Source organism: Streptopelia decaocto (assembly GCF_964273445.1).
Source record: "Streptopelia decaocto genome assembly, chromosome: 20".
Lineage (NCBI taxonomy): Eukaryota > Metazoa > Chordata > Aves > Columbiformes > Columbidae > Streptopelia > Streptopelia decaocto.
Window position 1 is genome coordinate 2,237,711 of NC_138675.1, and position 15,423 is coordinate 2,253,133.

At 49.3% G+C, this 15,423-nt stretch overlaps 1 protein-coding gene across 1 annotated transcript; it reads right to left on the bottom strand.

Moving 5' to 3' along the window:
- Positions 1 to 70: 70 nt before the first annotated feature.
- On the bottom strand, positions 71 to 11,335 carry RCC2 (regulator of chromosome condensation 2). The gene is made up of 13 exons (XM_082069874.1): positions 11,180 to 11,335; positions 8,932 to 9,284; positions 7,662 to 7,755; positions 6,317 to 6,460; positions 5,097 to 5,228; positions 4,917 to 5,005; positions 4,531 to 4,645; positions 4,128 to 4,294; positions 2,790 to 2,970; positions 2,591 to 2,696; positions 2,416 to 2,488; positions 2,216 to 2,293; positions 71 to 1,496 (listed from the first exon to the last, which is right to left on the bottom strand). The coding sequence occupies exons 2-13, from the start codon at positions 9,274 to 9,276 to the stop codon at positions 1,392 to 1,394; spliced, it is 1,629 nt and encodes a 542-aa protein (XP_081926000.1). The 5' UTR covers positions 9,277 to 9,284; positions 11,180 to 11,335; the 3' UTR covers positions 71 to 1,391.
- Between the last annotated feature and the right edge of the window lie 4,088 nt (positions 11,336 to 15,423).

Sequence of the window (15,423 nt, forward strand, 5' to 3'; positions counted from 1 at the left end):
AGGGAGGGATGGAATTAAATGTCGATAATTTTAAGCGAATAGGGAGGGACGAGGCGAGCGGAGCGCAGGGTGTACACAATGACATCGTTTATTTAAACAATTTACTCCGAGAAATATAAAAAGAACCATGAAGACAATTACAGCACTAACCCAGGACCCTCTCGGCTACAGGACGAGTCGTTCCCAAATCCTGGCGGTTCGGGATTTCTTCCTGAAGGTTAATCAGGCTAAAAAGGTTTTGCTGGCAGGTAGGATGAAGCAAAATGATGCTTTTTTGGGGGGGAAAAATGCGGTTTTGGTGATTTCTCCACCCCGTGTTTCATTGAGGCTGCAGCATCCGCTTGTGCCGCAACCCCCAAAATACTTAATATTGCTAAAAAAGCGGAATATTTGGACTTTTCCACCCAGCTGCTCTCCCTGCCCTGGATATTTGATCTCTAACACACCCCCAAAAATAGCCGAAAATAACCCCCCCAGCCCCAAAACAAATGAGAAATAAAAACCCCAAAACAACCTTTTTTTGTACTGCAAAAACTCCCCGAGCGGGCGCCAACGCCCCCGAGCACCCAGCGCCACCCGCCGGGGAGGCCGGAAAGGGCTTAAAAACCCCAGATTTAATTGAAATTCAAACTTGAAAGGGCTTTAAAAAAAGAGATTTAATTAAAATTCAAACTGAAAATTTCAAAAATAAAAGAAGAATGGAAAAGAAAAATCACCCTTAGGTTGCGTGGAGGCAGAGCCGGGCTCCGCTCAAAAAGGCACCTCGTTTCTCCAGCACAGTGCACAGCGGCATAGGAGGGAATCCCAGGCGGAAATAATTAATAATAATTAAAAAAATAAGGTAAAATAATTTTAATGAGAAGCTTTAGGGTTCCCCTCTTCATACCTGAGATCTCCCTGGGGTGGGCGAGGGCTGCGACAGCGGGGAGGGGAACCCCAAAAATGCTGCATCCCCTTGGGGGGATGAGGAAAAATGGTTTAATCTGGAATCCCTCCGGAAAGAGGGAGTTTTTTTTGGGGGGGGTCCCCAAAATTAAGAGAGCTCAAAGAGGAGGGTATTTGGGAAAAATGTGAAAAAATTCGTATATTGGGGGGGTGGAAAAGAGGCGTTTTGTAGCTTTTCAAGTCCCCAGTTTTGCCCCGATGGCTGCTGGGGGGTATTTGTGGCTGGGAAAAAGGGGGAATAATAAAAAAGTGATGTGGGGAAAAATAAAAATAATATAAAAATAGTTTAAAAAATACACACCCCCCCAAGAAAAAAAAATCCTGTTACTGTCAGGGACTCAAAAAGCCCGGGGGGTGTTGGAAATAACCCCCCCGCAAAGGCTTTAGGAGAACAGGGGGTTAAACCGCGGCTGGAAAAGCGGGTTTGGGGGCCGGGGGGGCGCCCCTCAGAGGGTGCGGGGGTTGTACTCGGGCAGCTTGCGCAGCTTCTCCTTCTCGGCATCGCTCTCGTCCCGCGCGATCACCAGGGAGTGGGCATAGCCCATGGCCACCTGGGGGCACAGGGAAACTGAGGCACAGGGAGACGGAGGACGGAGGGACAAGGGAAACTCAGGCACAGGGGAAACCGAGGCACGGGGACCCTGCACCTCATCCCCACTTGGGCTTTTCCTGCCCGCTTTTGGCCACTTGGAGCATCCATGGGTGCGATGAGTTGTGTACGGTCTCAGCTACCCTAGTTATTTATTTAAGGGGGGGGGCCCATGTGCCCTCCCTCCAGCACTCCGAGTTATGCACGGTCTCAGCTATTATATATAATTAAGGGGGGGCATGTGCCCTCCCTTGAGCACCCCAGGGGTGTGATGAGTTGTGTACAATCTCAGCCACCACATCTATTTAAGGGGGGGCCCATACTCCTTCCCTCCAGCACCCCATGGGTGTGATGAATTGTGTATGGTCTCAGCTACCATATTATTTTAAGGGGGGGCCCATGTGCCCTCCCTCCAGCACCTCATGGGTGTAATGAGTTGTGTACGGTCTCAGCCAACGTATTTATTTAAGGGACCCCACACACCTTCTCTTGAGCACCCCACAGGTGTAACGAGTTGTATATGCTCCCACCTACCATATTTATTTAAAGGGGGGCCTGTATTCCGTCCCTCCAGCACCCCGTGGGTGTGATGAGTTGGGTATGGCCTCAGCTACCACATTTATTTAAGGGGGGGGCCCACACACCCTCCCTTCAGCATCCTCAGGTGTGTCGTCCCCTCACCTGCTCCGTGTAGATCCCGTCCAGGGTCTTCACCTCTTGTGCTGCCGTCGAAGATTTGGGCTTGTGGTCCCCATAACCCTGCCGAGTGCACCCCAGGGAGGCAAAAATCAGTGTGGGGGGGTGGGAAGCAGCCGGTCCCTCCCACTAGTGGTTGGAGGCGGGTCTGGGGTGTTGAGGGGTGCCCACTAAGTATTTCTTACCAGTTCCCCAAAGGTGGGAGATGGACCCCAGCTGATGGTGCTCTCATCCGCCGCCACGATGATGCTGCTCTTCCTACAGCAGGGTGCAAGGCAGGGTGACCCCGTGCCCCCCCCCGAACCACCTGCACCCCCAAAATCTAAGAAACTGGTGTTTTAAGGGGGATTTAGGACTTACCCACAGGCCAGGCTGCGGATTTTCCAGCCGCAGAGGTCCTGCACGGCTTTGGGGTACATGGTGGACTCCCGGGAGGTGTTGGTGGCGCCCCAAAAAAACAACCCACCTGCAAAGCCCCACATCGCCGCTCAAGCTGCGGCACCCCCAAAACCTCCCGAATTCACCATGGATTTGCTTTAAAAATCACCCAAATCCCGACCTGTCTCGCTGACGGCGAAGGAGCAGGTGTAGCCGGCGTAGATCTGCGTCGCCCCGCGCCCCGGGAAGTCGAAGAGCTTCACCAGCCGCGGCACCATCTCGTCCTTCTGCTCCGCGTGGCCCAGCCGCCCGTAGCCCCCAAAGCCCCAGGAGAAAACGCGTTTCTGCGAGTCCAGAACCAGCTGGGGACGGAAAAATGCCCCCCCCGGCCGTCAGCAGCTGAGACCTGAGCGGCTCGGGGCAGGGGGAGCCACAGCAGATGCAGCAAATCGCATCAACTGCGGTAAGTGTTGCAAACGTTAACCGTGCGCTGCAAATCTTTAGTCTTAAATGCACCCTGCAAATCTTTATCCTTAAATGCATCTTTCAAGTCTTTATCCTTAAATGCATCTTGCAAATCTTTATTCTTAAATGCATCATGCAAATCTTTATTCTTAAATGCGTCCCGCAAATATTTTTCCTTAAATTCGTCCCGCAAATATTTATCCTTAAATGCGTCCCACAAATATTTATCCTTAAATGCGTCCCACAAATATTTATCCTTAAATGCGTCCCGCAAATATTTATCCTTAAATGCATCCTACAAATCTCTATCCTTATATGCATTCTGCAAGAATTTATCTTTAAAAGCACGCTGCAAATTTCTAGCCTTAAATGCAGCCTGCACATATTTATCCTTAAATACAACGCTGCAAGTATTTAACCTGAAATGCATGCTGCAAATCTTGATCCTTAAATACATGTGGCAAGTGTTTATGCTTGTATGTGCGCTGCAATCTCTGTCCTTATATGCATGCTGCAAATTTCAATCCTTAAATGCATGCAGCAAGTATTTATCCTTGTATGCACACTGCAAAACTTTACCCTTAAATACACACTGCAAATATTGATCATTATATATATGCTGCAAATCTCTATTCTTAAATGCACGCAGCAAGTATTCATCCTTACATGCATTTTGCAAGACTTTAAATGCACCCTGTAAACATTTATCTTTATACACACGCTGCAAATTTCAGTTCTTAAACACAGGTTGCAAATCGCTATCTGTAAATGACTCCTGCATGTATTTATCCTTATATGCACACCGCAAATCTTGAGCCTTAAATACATGCTGCATGTATTTATCCTTATATGCACGCTGCAAAACTTTATTAAACGCAGGCTGCAAATATTTATTGTCAGATGCACACTGCAAATTTCAATCCCTAAATGCATCCTTATATGCACCCTGCAAATCTTCATCCTTAAGTGCTCCTGCAAACACCCTCAAACGCACGCCGCAATCTTTACCAGTGAACGCGAATCTTTAGGGTGAAAGGCACGCGCTGCCCCGTACCGTGTGGTTGGCCCCGCACGCCACGTCCCGCACCACCACGTTGGGGACGGGCAGGATCTGCCCATCTTTGGTCTTCTCGATGAAGATGGCCACGCGCCGCGGCACCAGCTCGCAGTCGTACTCGATCCGCTGCGCCCGGGCGATGAATTTCCCGTCGGAATTATGGCCTGCGGGATGAAAAACGGGGTGTCCCCCCCAGCACCCCATTATTTCCAAGCTAAAAATCCCCTTTCCGCTTGCAAATCTCTTTTTATTTACAGCTCGCCCCCCCCACTATTTTTGCTGGAGGTGAAGGGGAGGGATGCGGCGCTTGCCCAGATGGGGAAACTGAGGCAGGGAAACTTTTCCCCCAGCCCTGTGAGAGCTCAAAATTGCAGCGAATCACCCCAAAATGGCATCGTACCCAGCTGCCCGTACTCGGGGCACCCGAAGGAGTAGAGGTTTCCTTTGCAATCCATGATCATGCTGAATTCCGCCCCGCATGCCAGTTTGGTGATGGGCTGCCCGTTGTACATGATCTGCGGGAGGAAAAAGGCAAAAAAAAGGATTAAAAAACCCCCAACCAACAGAAAACGGGTAAAAACTTAAACTTCCAAGAGGAACCCTGAAATCTTCAAATCTGGGGTTTTATTTTACATTCTTCTTTGCATGGAACATCCCTAAGAGGGATGCTCTGGCATCCTCGAGGGGTTTGGGCTCTCCTAAGGGGTTTTTTTCCGAAGTGAAAACACCAAATCTCTGTTTTTTCATCCAAAATAATATAGGGAAGCAGGGCAAAGGTGGCGCTACCTGTGTGGGGCTGGGCACGGCGTCCGTCTGGTTCCCCAGCCCCAGCTGCCCCATTTTATTCTCCCCGAAGGCAAACACTGAACCGCTCTCTGCAAAATAAAAACAACAAACAGTGGCGTTTTGGAGCAAAACGGGCTGATTTCAGGCAATTTGTTTAAAATATGAGGGGTTTTTTATCACCTGTCAGGGCCAGGGTGTGGTTGCGGCCACAAGCCGCCAGCACGATGGCTTCGCCCCCCAGCACCTCGATGAGCTTCGGCGCCTCCACCCGCTTTGTGTCCCCGTGGCCCAGCTGCCCCTTCTCATTGCGACCTGGCCAAAAATCACAGTTATAATCCCAGAGTGTCAGGGGTTGAAGGGCCCTGGAAAGCTCATCCAGGTCAATCCCCCCATGGAGCAGGAACACCCAGATGAGGTTACACAGGAAGGTGTCCAGGCGGGTTGGAATGTCTGCACAGAAGGAGACTCCACAACCCCCTGGGCAGCCTGGGCCAGGCTCTGCCACCCTCACCCCCAACAAGTTTCTTCTCATATTGAAGTGGAACCTTTTGTGTTCCAGTTTGCACCCATTGCCCCTTGTCCTGTCACTGGTTGTCACCAGAAGAGCCTGGCTCCATCCTCCTGACACTCCCCCTTTCCATATTGATCCCCAGGAATGAGTCCCCCCTCAGTGTCCTCTTGTCCAGCTCCAGAGCCCCAGCTCCCTCAGCCTTTCCTCACACAGGAGATGCTCCACTCCCTGCAGCATCTTGGTGGCTGCGCTGGACTCTCTCCAGCAGTTCCCTGTCCTGCTGGAACTGAGGGGCCACAACTGGACACAATATTCCAGGTGTGGTCTCCCCAGGGCAGAGCAGAGGGGCAGGAGAACAAGGGAGTGACCCCCAAGCTGCCTCAAAATGGCGGCACCAAAATCACCTCAGGGCTCCAAACGGCGCCAAAATCACCTCAGGGCTCAACATGGCACCAGAATCACCTCAGGGCTTCAAATGGTGGCCCTAGGGGAACCAATCTGGGGGTTTTTTGGCCTCGATGCAACACTCTATGCTTGCCCTTGTTATATTTCATTACATTTTTCCCTGCCCAGCTCTCCAGCCTGTCCAGGTCTCTGATGGCAGCACAGCTTCCAGTGTCACCCCCTCCTCCCAGCTTGGTGTCACCAGCAAACTGGCTGATCCCTCACCCAAGCTGTTGATGAATATATTGAATATTGGTCCCAGTAGATACAGACCCCACTGGACTCTGCCCCATTGACCACAACCCTCTGCCTTCTTCCCTCCCGCCACGTCACTCCCCCATTGTTCAGACCGCGCTTCCTCAGTTTAGCGCTTTTTTTTTTCAGGAAAACCTTCCACGCCGCGCTGTATTTTTTGGGGGGGTGGTTCTATTTGGGGGTGGCTCACCCCAGCTCCAGAGCTTGCCCTCGGCGGTGATGAGGAGGCTGTGGGCGGCGCAGGGGCCCGACACCACGCTGCGCACCTGGATCCCCGAGAGGCAGCCGTACCTGTGCGGCCCCCACAGGTTCTGGCCCAGGTTCCGATATGCAACTGGAGACAAGAAAACAAAGGAGAAATCAAGATTAATTAATTTTAAAAAGTCAATTTAAATGCAAATGAAAAAGGGGGGAGGGGGGAATAGTGAAAGATAAATACAATACAAAGGCGGAAAAGGTAGCAAAATGTAAATGCAAAAAGAAAGGGGGGGGAATAATGAAAGGTGAGTGCAATAAAAAGGCAGGGAAGGTAATGGGATATAAACACACACAAAATAAGCAGAAAAAAGGAATGAAATATAAATGCAAAAGAAAAAAAGCAGGAAAAAACATCGCTATAATATAAAGGCACGAAAAGTAATGCATTTGTTTTGTTTTGCAGGAGATGCAGCGCGCTCGAAGTTCTGGTCCAGATCAGGAGATGTGACGGACTTCTCCCCAAATTAATTAATTTAATTTAATTTAATTTAGATGCATAAAAATGAACCAGAAAACTTAATGAAATATAAATGCAAAAAAAGCAGAAAAAAAAATTGAATTGAATATAAAGGCATAAAAAGTAAGCGGCGCATTTATTTTGCTTCGCAGGAGCTCCAGCGCACCCCTAGTTCTGGTCCAGGTTATGAGATGCAACTGTAATTCCTTCCAAAATTAATTAATTTAAAAGATAATTAAATATAAATGCATTAAAAAGTGAGCAGAAAAAGGAATTAAATATAAATGCATTAAAAAGCAAGCAGCGTGTTTATTTTGCTTTGCAGGAGATTCGGCGCACCCCAAGTTCTGGCCCAGATTACAATATGTAACAGTAAAAAAACCCCTTCAAAACTATTAATTAATAAAAATAATTATTAAATATCAATGTGGCATGAATAAGCAGAAAAAATAATTACATATAAAGGCATACGAAAAATAAGCAATGCCTTTAATTTGCTTTGCAGAGACCCAGCGCGTCCCAAGTTCTGGCCTGGGTTATGCTACACAATTGTAAAAAAAAACACCCTGTAAAAAGGTTAATTAATAAGAATAATAGGGTTAACTAATAAGAATAATAATGCTGTAAAGGTAAGCAGAAAAAATTAATGAAATATAAAGGCATCAAAAATAAGCAGCGCCCCTATTTCGCTTTGCAGGAGATCCAGCGCATCCCACGCAGCTGGTTTAAAAACTCCTCAAAATCAGTAATTAAATAAAAAATAAATGTAAATGCATAAAATTAAGATGCAAATAATGACAGTGTGTTTGTGTGGGCTCACCTTGCTGCTTAGGCACTTCTTTGCGGCCGATCAAGTCCCAGTTGGTGGCCCCGAAAATGAGGAGCTGCCCCCGGCACTTGGCGCCTTCCAGCTTCTGCAAGGAGACGGGACCGTGAGGGACACGGGGACACTGGGGACATTGGGGAGGTGGGGAACAGCGGGGACACTGGGATCGTCAGGGACATAGGGGACATTGGGGAGCTGGGGTGTATGGGGATACTGGGGATGTGGGGGACATGAGGGACATGGGTGACACTGGGGACATGATTTGAAGGACATGGGTGACGTTAAGGTTATGGGGGACATGGGGGATTTGAAGGACACAGGGGACATGAAGCTTACAGGAAACATGGGGGACATGGGTGGCATGAAGATTAGTGGGGACACGGGGGACATGAGGGACATGGGGGATCTGAGGTACGTGTGGGGACACTGGGGACACAGGCGATTTGAAGGACAAAGGGGACACAAAGGTTATGGGGGACATGAAGGACATGGGTGACACAGAATACATGGGGGATTTGGGGGACACAGGTGACGTGAGGGATGTAAGGGACATCGGTGACACATGGAGGACACTGGGGATGTGGGGGACATGAGGGACATGCATTAGGGGGTGCAAGGGGCTGCATTATGGGGTGCAGTGGGGGATACATTAGGGGTGCGTTATGGGGTGCAATGGGGGTACAGAGGTAATACAAGGGGGGTGCAATGGGGATACATTATGGGATGTATGTGGGATGCATTGGGGTTGCATAAATGGTGCATTGGGGGCGCAAGGGGGGTGCATTATGGGGTGTAAGGGGATGCATTAGAGGTGCAACTGGGGTGCATTACAGGGTGCAATGGGGAGTGCATTATGGGGTGCAATGGGGGGTGCAGAGGGGATATAAGGGGGTGCATTATGGGGTGTAAAGTGGGTGCATTAGAGGGTGCAAGGGACATGCATTAGGGGGTGCAAAGTGGGGTGCAAAGGGCTGCGTTACAGGGTGCAATGGGGGGTGCAGAGTGGATACAAGGGGGTGCATTATGGGGTGTAAAGTGGGTGCATTAGAGTGTGCAAGGGGGATGCATTAGGGGGTGCAAAGGGCTGCATTACAGGGTGCAATGAGGGGTGCAGAGGGGATACAAGGGGGTGCATTATGGGGTGCAAAGTGGCTGCAAGGCGGATGCATTAGGGGATGCAAAGGGGGGGTGCATTACGGGGTGCAATGGGGGATACATCAGGGGTGTAACGGGGGCCGCCCCCCTCCCGCCGCCCCTCTCTCACGATGCGCTCCTTGCTGTGCTCGGGCTCGCAGATCACCACGCTCTGGCCCCTCGCCGCGCCGCCTCCTCCTCCTCCTCCTCCTCCGCCAGCAGCGGCCCCTCCGGGCCTACCGGGCCGCCTCCCTCCTCCTCCTCCTCCTCCTCCGGGGCTGCCGTCCCGCGGCCGCCGCTCCCGGGGCGCCTCATCCTCGCTGCTCCCTCCGCTGCTGCCGCCGCTGCGCTCGGAGCGCGGCCGCCGCCTCCCGCCTCCTCCCGCCGGGCCGGGCCGCCTCCTCCCCGCCGCCGCCGCCGCCCCGTTGCCCGGGCCCGTCTCCCAGGGCGGCCCCGCCGCTTTCCTCCGGGGCATGGCGGCGCCTGGGCACACGGAACCGCCGTCACCCGGCCCGCCCGCCGGCCCCCCCGCCGCCGCCGCCTCCGCCCCGGGGGACACAAAGGCCGTGGGGGGGTGACCCCCCTGCCGAGTGCGCTTGGGGAAAGTTGAAAGGGGAGGAAAAGGGGGTGCAAGGGGGGCGATGTGCAAATTGGAAAGGGGGGGGTTGCAAAGGGGCGATGAGCGAATTTGGAAAGGGGGGGGGAGTGTAAAAGGGGCGATTTGCAAAGTTGGAAAAAGGGGGAGTTGCATTTGGGGGGTGCAAAGGGGATGGAAAAGGGGGACTGGAAAATGGGGGTGCAAGGGGGGCGATGTGCAAATTTGGAAAGGGGGGGTTGCACTTGTGGGGGTTGCAAAGGGGCGATTTGCAAAGGGGGGGGTTGGGAAAGGGGGACTGGAAAAGTGGGGTGCAAAGGGGGCGATCTGCAAATTTGGAAAGGGGGGGGTGCAAAGGGGCGATGTGCAAATTTGGAAAGGGGGGCGGGTTACAAAGGGGCGATTTGTAAAGTTGGAAAAAGGGGGAGTTGCATTTGGGGGGGTGCAAAAGCGATGGAAAAGGGGGACTGGAAAATGGGGGTGCAAGGGGGGCGATGTGCAAATTTGGAAAGGGGGGGTTGCACTTGGGGGGGTGCAAAGGGACGATTTGCCAATTTGGAAAGGGGTTTTGTACAGGGAGGGGTTGCAAAATGGGGTTACGAAGGGGCGCTTTGCAAAAGGGGGGGGGTGCAAAGGGATGATTTGGAAAGGGGGGGGTGCAAAGGGGTGATTTGCAAATCTGGAAAGGGGGGGTTGCACTTGTGGGGGTTGCAAAGGGGCGATTTGCAAAGGGGGGGTTGGGAAAGGGGGACTGGAAAAGTGGGGTGCAAAGGGGGCGATTTGCAAATTTGGAAAGGGGGGGGTTGCACTTGGGGATTTGCAAGGGGGGGTTGGCAAGGGGGGGATTGCGAAGGGGAAGATTTTGCAGATTTAGAAGAGGGGGGGTTGCAAAGGGGGCGATCTGCAAATTTGAAAAGGGGGTTGCACTTCGGGGGGGGGTTGCAAAGGGGCGATTTGCAGCAGGAGCTGAAAAGCGGGGGGGAGTTACACGGGGGGGTGTAAAGGGGCGATTTGCAAAAGGGGGTTGCAAAGGGGCGACCACCCCCCGGCTCCCCCAAGTGCACTTGGAAAAAGTTTAAGGGGAGGGGGGCAAGAGGGTGCAAAGCGGGGGGACTGAAAGATTGAAAAAGGGGGGGTGTAAAAGGCAATGTGCGGGGGGGGGGGGTGCAAAGCGGGCAAAGCGGGGGGGGGATGCAAACGGGAAGGTACAAAGGGGGTGCAAAGGGGGGGGCGCGGAAGGGGAATTCACCAAGCGGCACGAAAACGGCCCGGAGACAAAAAACCGCCCCCCCCGCCCCGCCCGGCAAGTGGCGGGAGCTGTGCCCGCGGGGGGGGGGGACACAGCCCCCCCCGGACCCCCCTCCCCGTCACCCCAACCCCCGCACCCACACCTGCTCTGGGGGGGCCCCTCTTGCGCTCCTCCGGCCTTTTTAATTCGCTATTTGGTTGGGGGGGGGGGGGGGCGGCGGCGCTTTTTTTAACTTGGGGGGGGATGCTATTTGAGGGGGGGTGGGGGGTGCAAAATAACCCCCACCCCCTGCTCGGCTGGGGCCGCCCCCCCCTCCATCCCTTTCCCTCTTCCCCCCCATTTTGATTTAGTTTGTAACCCCCTTTATTATAGCCGGTGAACAATGGGATCTCTGTCTGGCCCCATTAAACCACGTGGATCCGCCTGCCTTTTTTTTATTATTATTATTATTTTCCCCCTTTTTTTTCGCATTTTACCCCCCCCCCCCCCGTTTTCCCCTCCCATCCCCCAACCCCTTTCCCCCCCATTGCAAACCTGATTTTAGGGCGCGGGCTGCAGCGCATCAAGAAACCACCAACTCGGGGCCTTTGCAATATTTTCGGTGGTGTTTCCTGTTGCGGAAAAAGAGAAAGGAGGTAATTTTTTTCGTGCTTTCCTCTTTCCTCCCCGAGCGCCCACCCACCAGCTGCACTTCACATGTAAATCCGAGCCGGCCGAGCGAACGCTGCGCTGCAAAACAGAAACACATGGGTGGGCAGGAAAAGGGGGAGAAGAACATCTTGCGCTGGGGAGGAAGAGCCGGCGGAGTCCGGCCGGGCACGCACAGCTCCATCTTTAGGGCTGGAAGACCTGGGGAGGCCGGGAGGAGAGAATAAATACATATATATATAAATGTATACACATATCTAAGGGATTCCCCTTCTGCAGTGACAAAGATGCAAAGGGATATTTTATTTTATTTTATTTTATTTTATTTTATTTTATTTTATTTTATTTTATTTTATTTTATTTTATTTTATTTTATTTTATTTTTTCTTTTATATTATATTATTTTATTTTATTATTATTTTATTATCTTATTTTACTTTATTATTTTATTTTATTATTTTACTTTATTATTTTATTTTATTTTGTTTTATTTTATTATTTTACTTTATTTTTTATTTTATTTTTTATTTTTTTATTTTTTTATTTTTTATTTAACTTTATTTTACTTTATTTTTTATTTTATTTTGTTTTATTTTATTATTTAGTTTATTATTTTATTTTATTTTTTCTTTTATATTATATTATTTTGTTTTTATTTTATTATCTTATTTTACTTTATTATTTTATTTTGGTATTTTATTTTATTTTATTTTATTTTATTTTATTTTATTTTATTTTATTTTTTTACTTTATTTTTTATTTTTTATTTTATTTTGTTTTATTTTATTATTTTATTATTTTACTTGATATTGTGTTTTATTTTATTATTTTATTTTTCTATTTTATTTTCTTTTATTTATTTTCTTTTATTTTACTTATTTCATTTTTTTGCAAAGGAACCTGCACCTATTGCAAAGAACCGAACAGGAGGAAAATCGCACTCACTCCGCTCACTGCAAATTATTCCCCTCAGAAAAAATGACACATACGGCCTCATCGCAAAGCTCTTTTGCTTTTTTTCCCCCCTAAGAAATAAATGCACAGATTCATTTTATTGTAAAATACTATTTTCCATAAGAAATAAGCGCATCTATTCCCTTTACCGCGCGGTGTTTGCAAAGGGAGAGTGCGCTCCTGCCCCTTACGGGAGAGCAGGACTTGTGGGAGCAAAGAGGTCTCGCAAAGCAAGTTTTATTGCAGGAGAAAGATGCATTCCATCCCCCCCAAATATTTTATTTTATTTATTTTATTTTATTTATTTATTTTTAATTTAATTTTATTTTACTTTAATTATTTCTTTCAGGAGGGAAGATTCGCTCGCTCTCCTTATTGCAGATCTTTTTAACCAGGGGAAAATTCCCTTTATTGTAAAGAGATTTTACAGGAGAAAACACATGAATTCACCCCAACTGCAATGAGCAGCTTTTGCCGTCCCTGCGGCCCCTCGAGCAGACACAGCGCGATGCGATAAGGTTGCCATTTGCCATACAACTGCAATTCGCCGTGCATTTGCCATATGTGGTGCATTTGCAATAAGTGATACAGTTGCAATATATGATGCGTTTGCAATTTGAGACGCAATTTGTGATGCGTTTGCAATTTGTGAAAAAAACATGCAACGTGCAATCTGTTTGCTGTATACGGTGCAGTTTGCAATTGGTGATAAAATTGCAATTTGTGATCCATTTGCAAAAAGTGATACAGTTGCAACGTGCGATCCATTTGCAATAAGTGATGCATTTGCAATAGGTGATACACTTGCGATTTGCGATCCATTTGCAATAAGTGATGCATTTGCAATATGTGATACAGTTGCAATTTGTGAACCATTTGCAATAAGTAATACAGTTGCAATTTGCGATCCATTTGCAATATGTGATGCATTTGCAATTTGCGATAAAATCGCAGTTTGCTATCCATTTACAATTTGCGATCTGTTTGCAATAAGTGATACTGTTGCAATAAGTGATGCATTTGCAATAAGTGATGCAGTTGCAATATGTGATGCAGTTGCAACTGGCGATCCATTTGCAATTTGTGATAAAATCGCAATTTGCTATGCATTTACAATTTGCGATCCATTTGCAGTAAGTGATACTGTTGCAATATGTGATGCATTTGCAATAAGTGATAGAGTTGCAATGTGCGATCCATTTGCAATATGTGATGCAGTTGCAATATGTGATGCAGTTGCAATATGTGATGCAGTTGCAATATGTGATGCAGTTGCAATTTGCAATCCATTTGCAATATGTGATGCATTTGCAATAAGTGATACAGTTGCAATTTGCAATCCATTTGCAATAAGTGATGCCGTTGCAATTTGCGATAAAATCGCCATTTGCGGTCCATTTGCAGCACGCGCTGCATTTGCAAGAAGCGACGCCGTCACATTTCGTGATTCTTTTGCAACTTGGGGCCCTGGGCCCGTGTGTCGCATTAGCAAAAAACGCCACAAAATACCAAACCGCTGCTGTTATTTACAAAAAATCACCTCGACGGTGGCTCAAAGGGCATTAAAACATGAATATCTATCTTACTGCATCATCCGCGAAGCATCTCGGTGCAGCGACCTCCCGTCCGGCCAAAGCTGGGGCGGGATTTGGGCGATCAAAGGATGCGCCGCCCTGGGAAAAAAGGCCTCAAATCAGCACCCAAAATTAAACCACCCCATTGCATTGAGGGGTTTAAAAGGCTTTTGCTGAGGAGGAAGAATTCAGCGGCGCCGATTCCCCTTGTTGCCTGGATGGGTTTCGGCGTGCAGCCCAAATTCCCCTCCTGTTTTCCTGCTTTCCCTTACAACTTGGCTCTTTTTTGGCCTAATTCTGGGGCGAATGGAAGATTCAAGCGCGGTTTGCAGGAGCGGGGGGCTGGACTGGGTTTATTGAGGGGTTTTCCACCATGTAATGAAAACGCTGTGGGCGCTGGACGCGGCTTCTTATCCCTAAAAACGGGTTTATTTATTGTTGGGTTATTTTTCCCCCGAAACTTGGGTTGGACGGGAAGATTTGGAGGTGATTTTGGTTTTGGTGGTTGCGTCAGGCTGGGGGTTAAACTGGTTTTTCCTGGGATAAGGGGAAAAAACTGGTTTAACCTGTTAATTCCCAATGGTGTCTGGGATGCGGGAGCGACTCACCTGGGGTGACCTGGGTTTGCTTCGCCTTCCCCCATCCCCAAAGGGTTTTGCGTCCCCAGCCGATGAGATTTGGGGTATCTCTGGGGATTCGGGGCTAAACCCCCCAAAAAAGTCGGGGGGTTGTTTTGCAGCAGGACCCTCTGCAAAAATCACCTCGTGGCGGGTGGTTTTGGGTGCAGCGTGGGAACGGGTGCAGGGGGGGATTTGCATGTTCTGCCCGCGGCAAAGGAGCAAAAAACCCGCTGGTGCACCCGGCAAGAGATTCGCTGCAATAAACGCAAGTGGCTTTTCACTCTCCTTTCGCAAGCGGAGTTTTAAAGCGAGTCGCTGATGTGATTTGCTCTCTGGGTGAAGCATACGTTGAATTTTCCCCAAGTGTTTAGTGCAAGGAAAAGGGGAATTCAATGGGAATTGCACGGCTGGGAGATGCAGAGGAAGCCGTAGATGAGCTACAAAAATATGAATGGATGCCTTGCAAGCTTGCATCTGCATGCTTTGCAGACTTGCATGCTTGCATTTGCATGCTTGCTGCAGGCTTGTGCATCTCCGAACAAGCTCAAAAACATTAGTGTGTGCTTTGCAAGCTTGCACCCACACGCCTTGCACGTGGATTTGTGCCTCTCTGATGGGTTTTTGGTTGGGAGATCAGTGAGCGAAACCAGCGCAGCCGCTCTCTGGCGCCCTTGCACCCATGTCTTTGGGGTTTGTAGCGATGCTGCGATGCCACAAACAGCAGCTTTTGGTGCTTTTTCTGCAAGATTTGTCCTACAAAGGCTCTGAGAAGGCTGGGGTGTGTTTTGGAGGAGGTGTCCCAAAGGCTTCCCCAGCAGAGGGCATCCCCGCTCCGGCTCCATCACCCCATTGCACATCTCTATAAATATAGAGAGATATTTGCACACGGGATGATGCTATTTAAATAAACACCCTCCCTCCCCACGCATCGATCTGCCCCGTATCGCATACGAGCGTGCTCGAATGGATGTTTAAAGTTCCT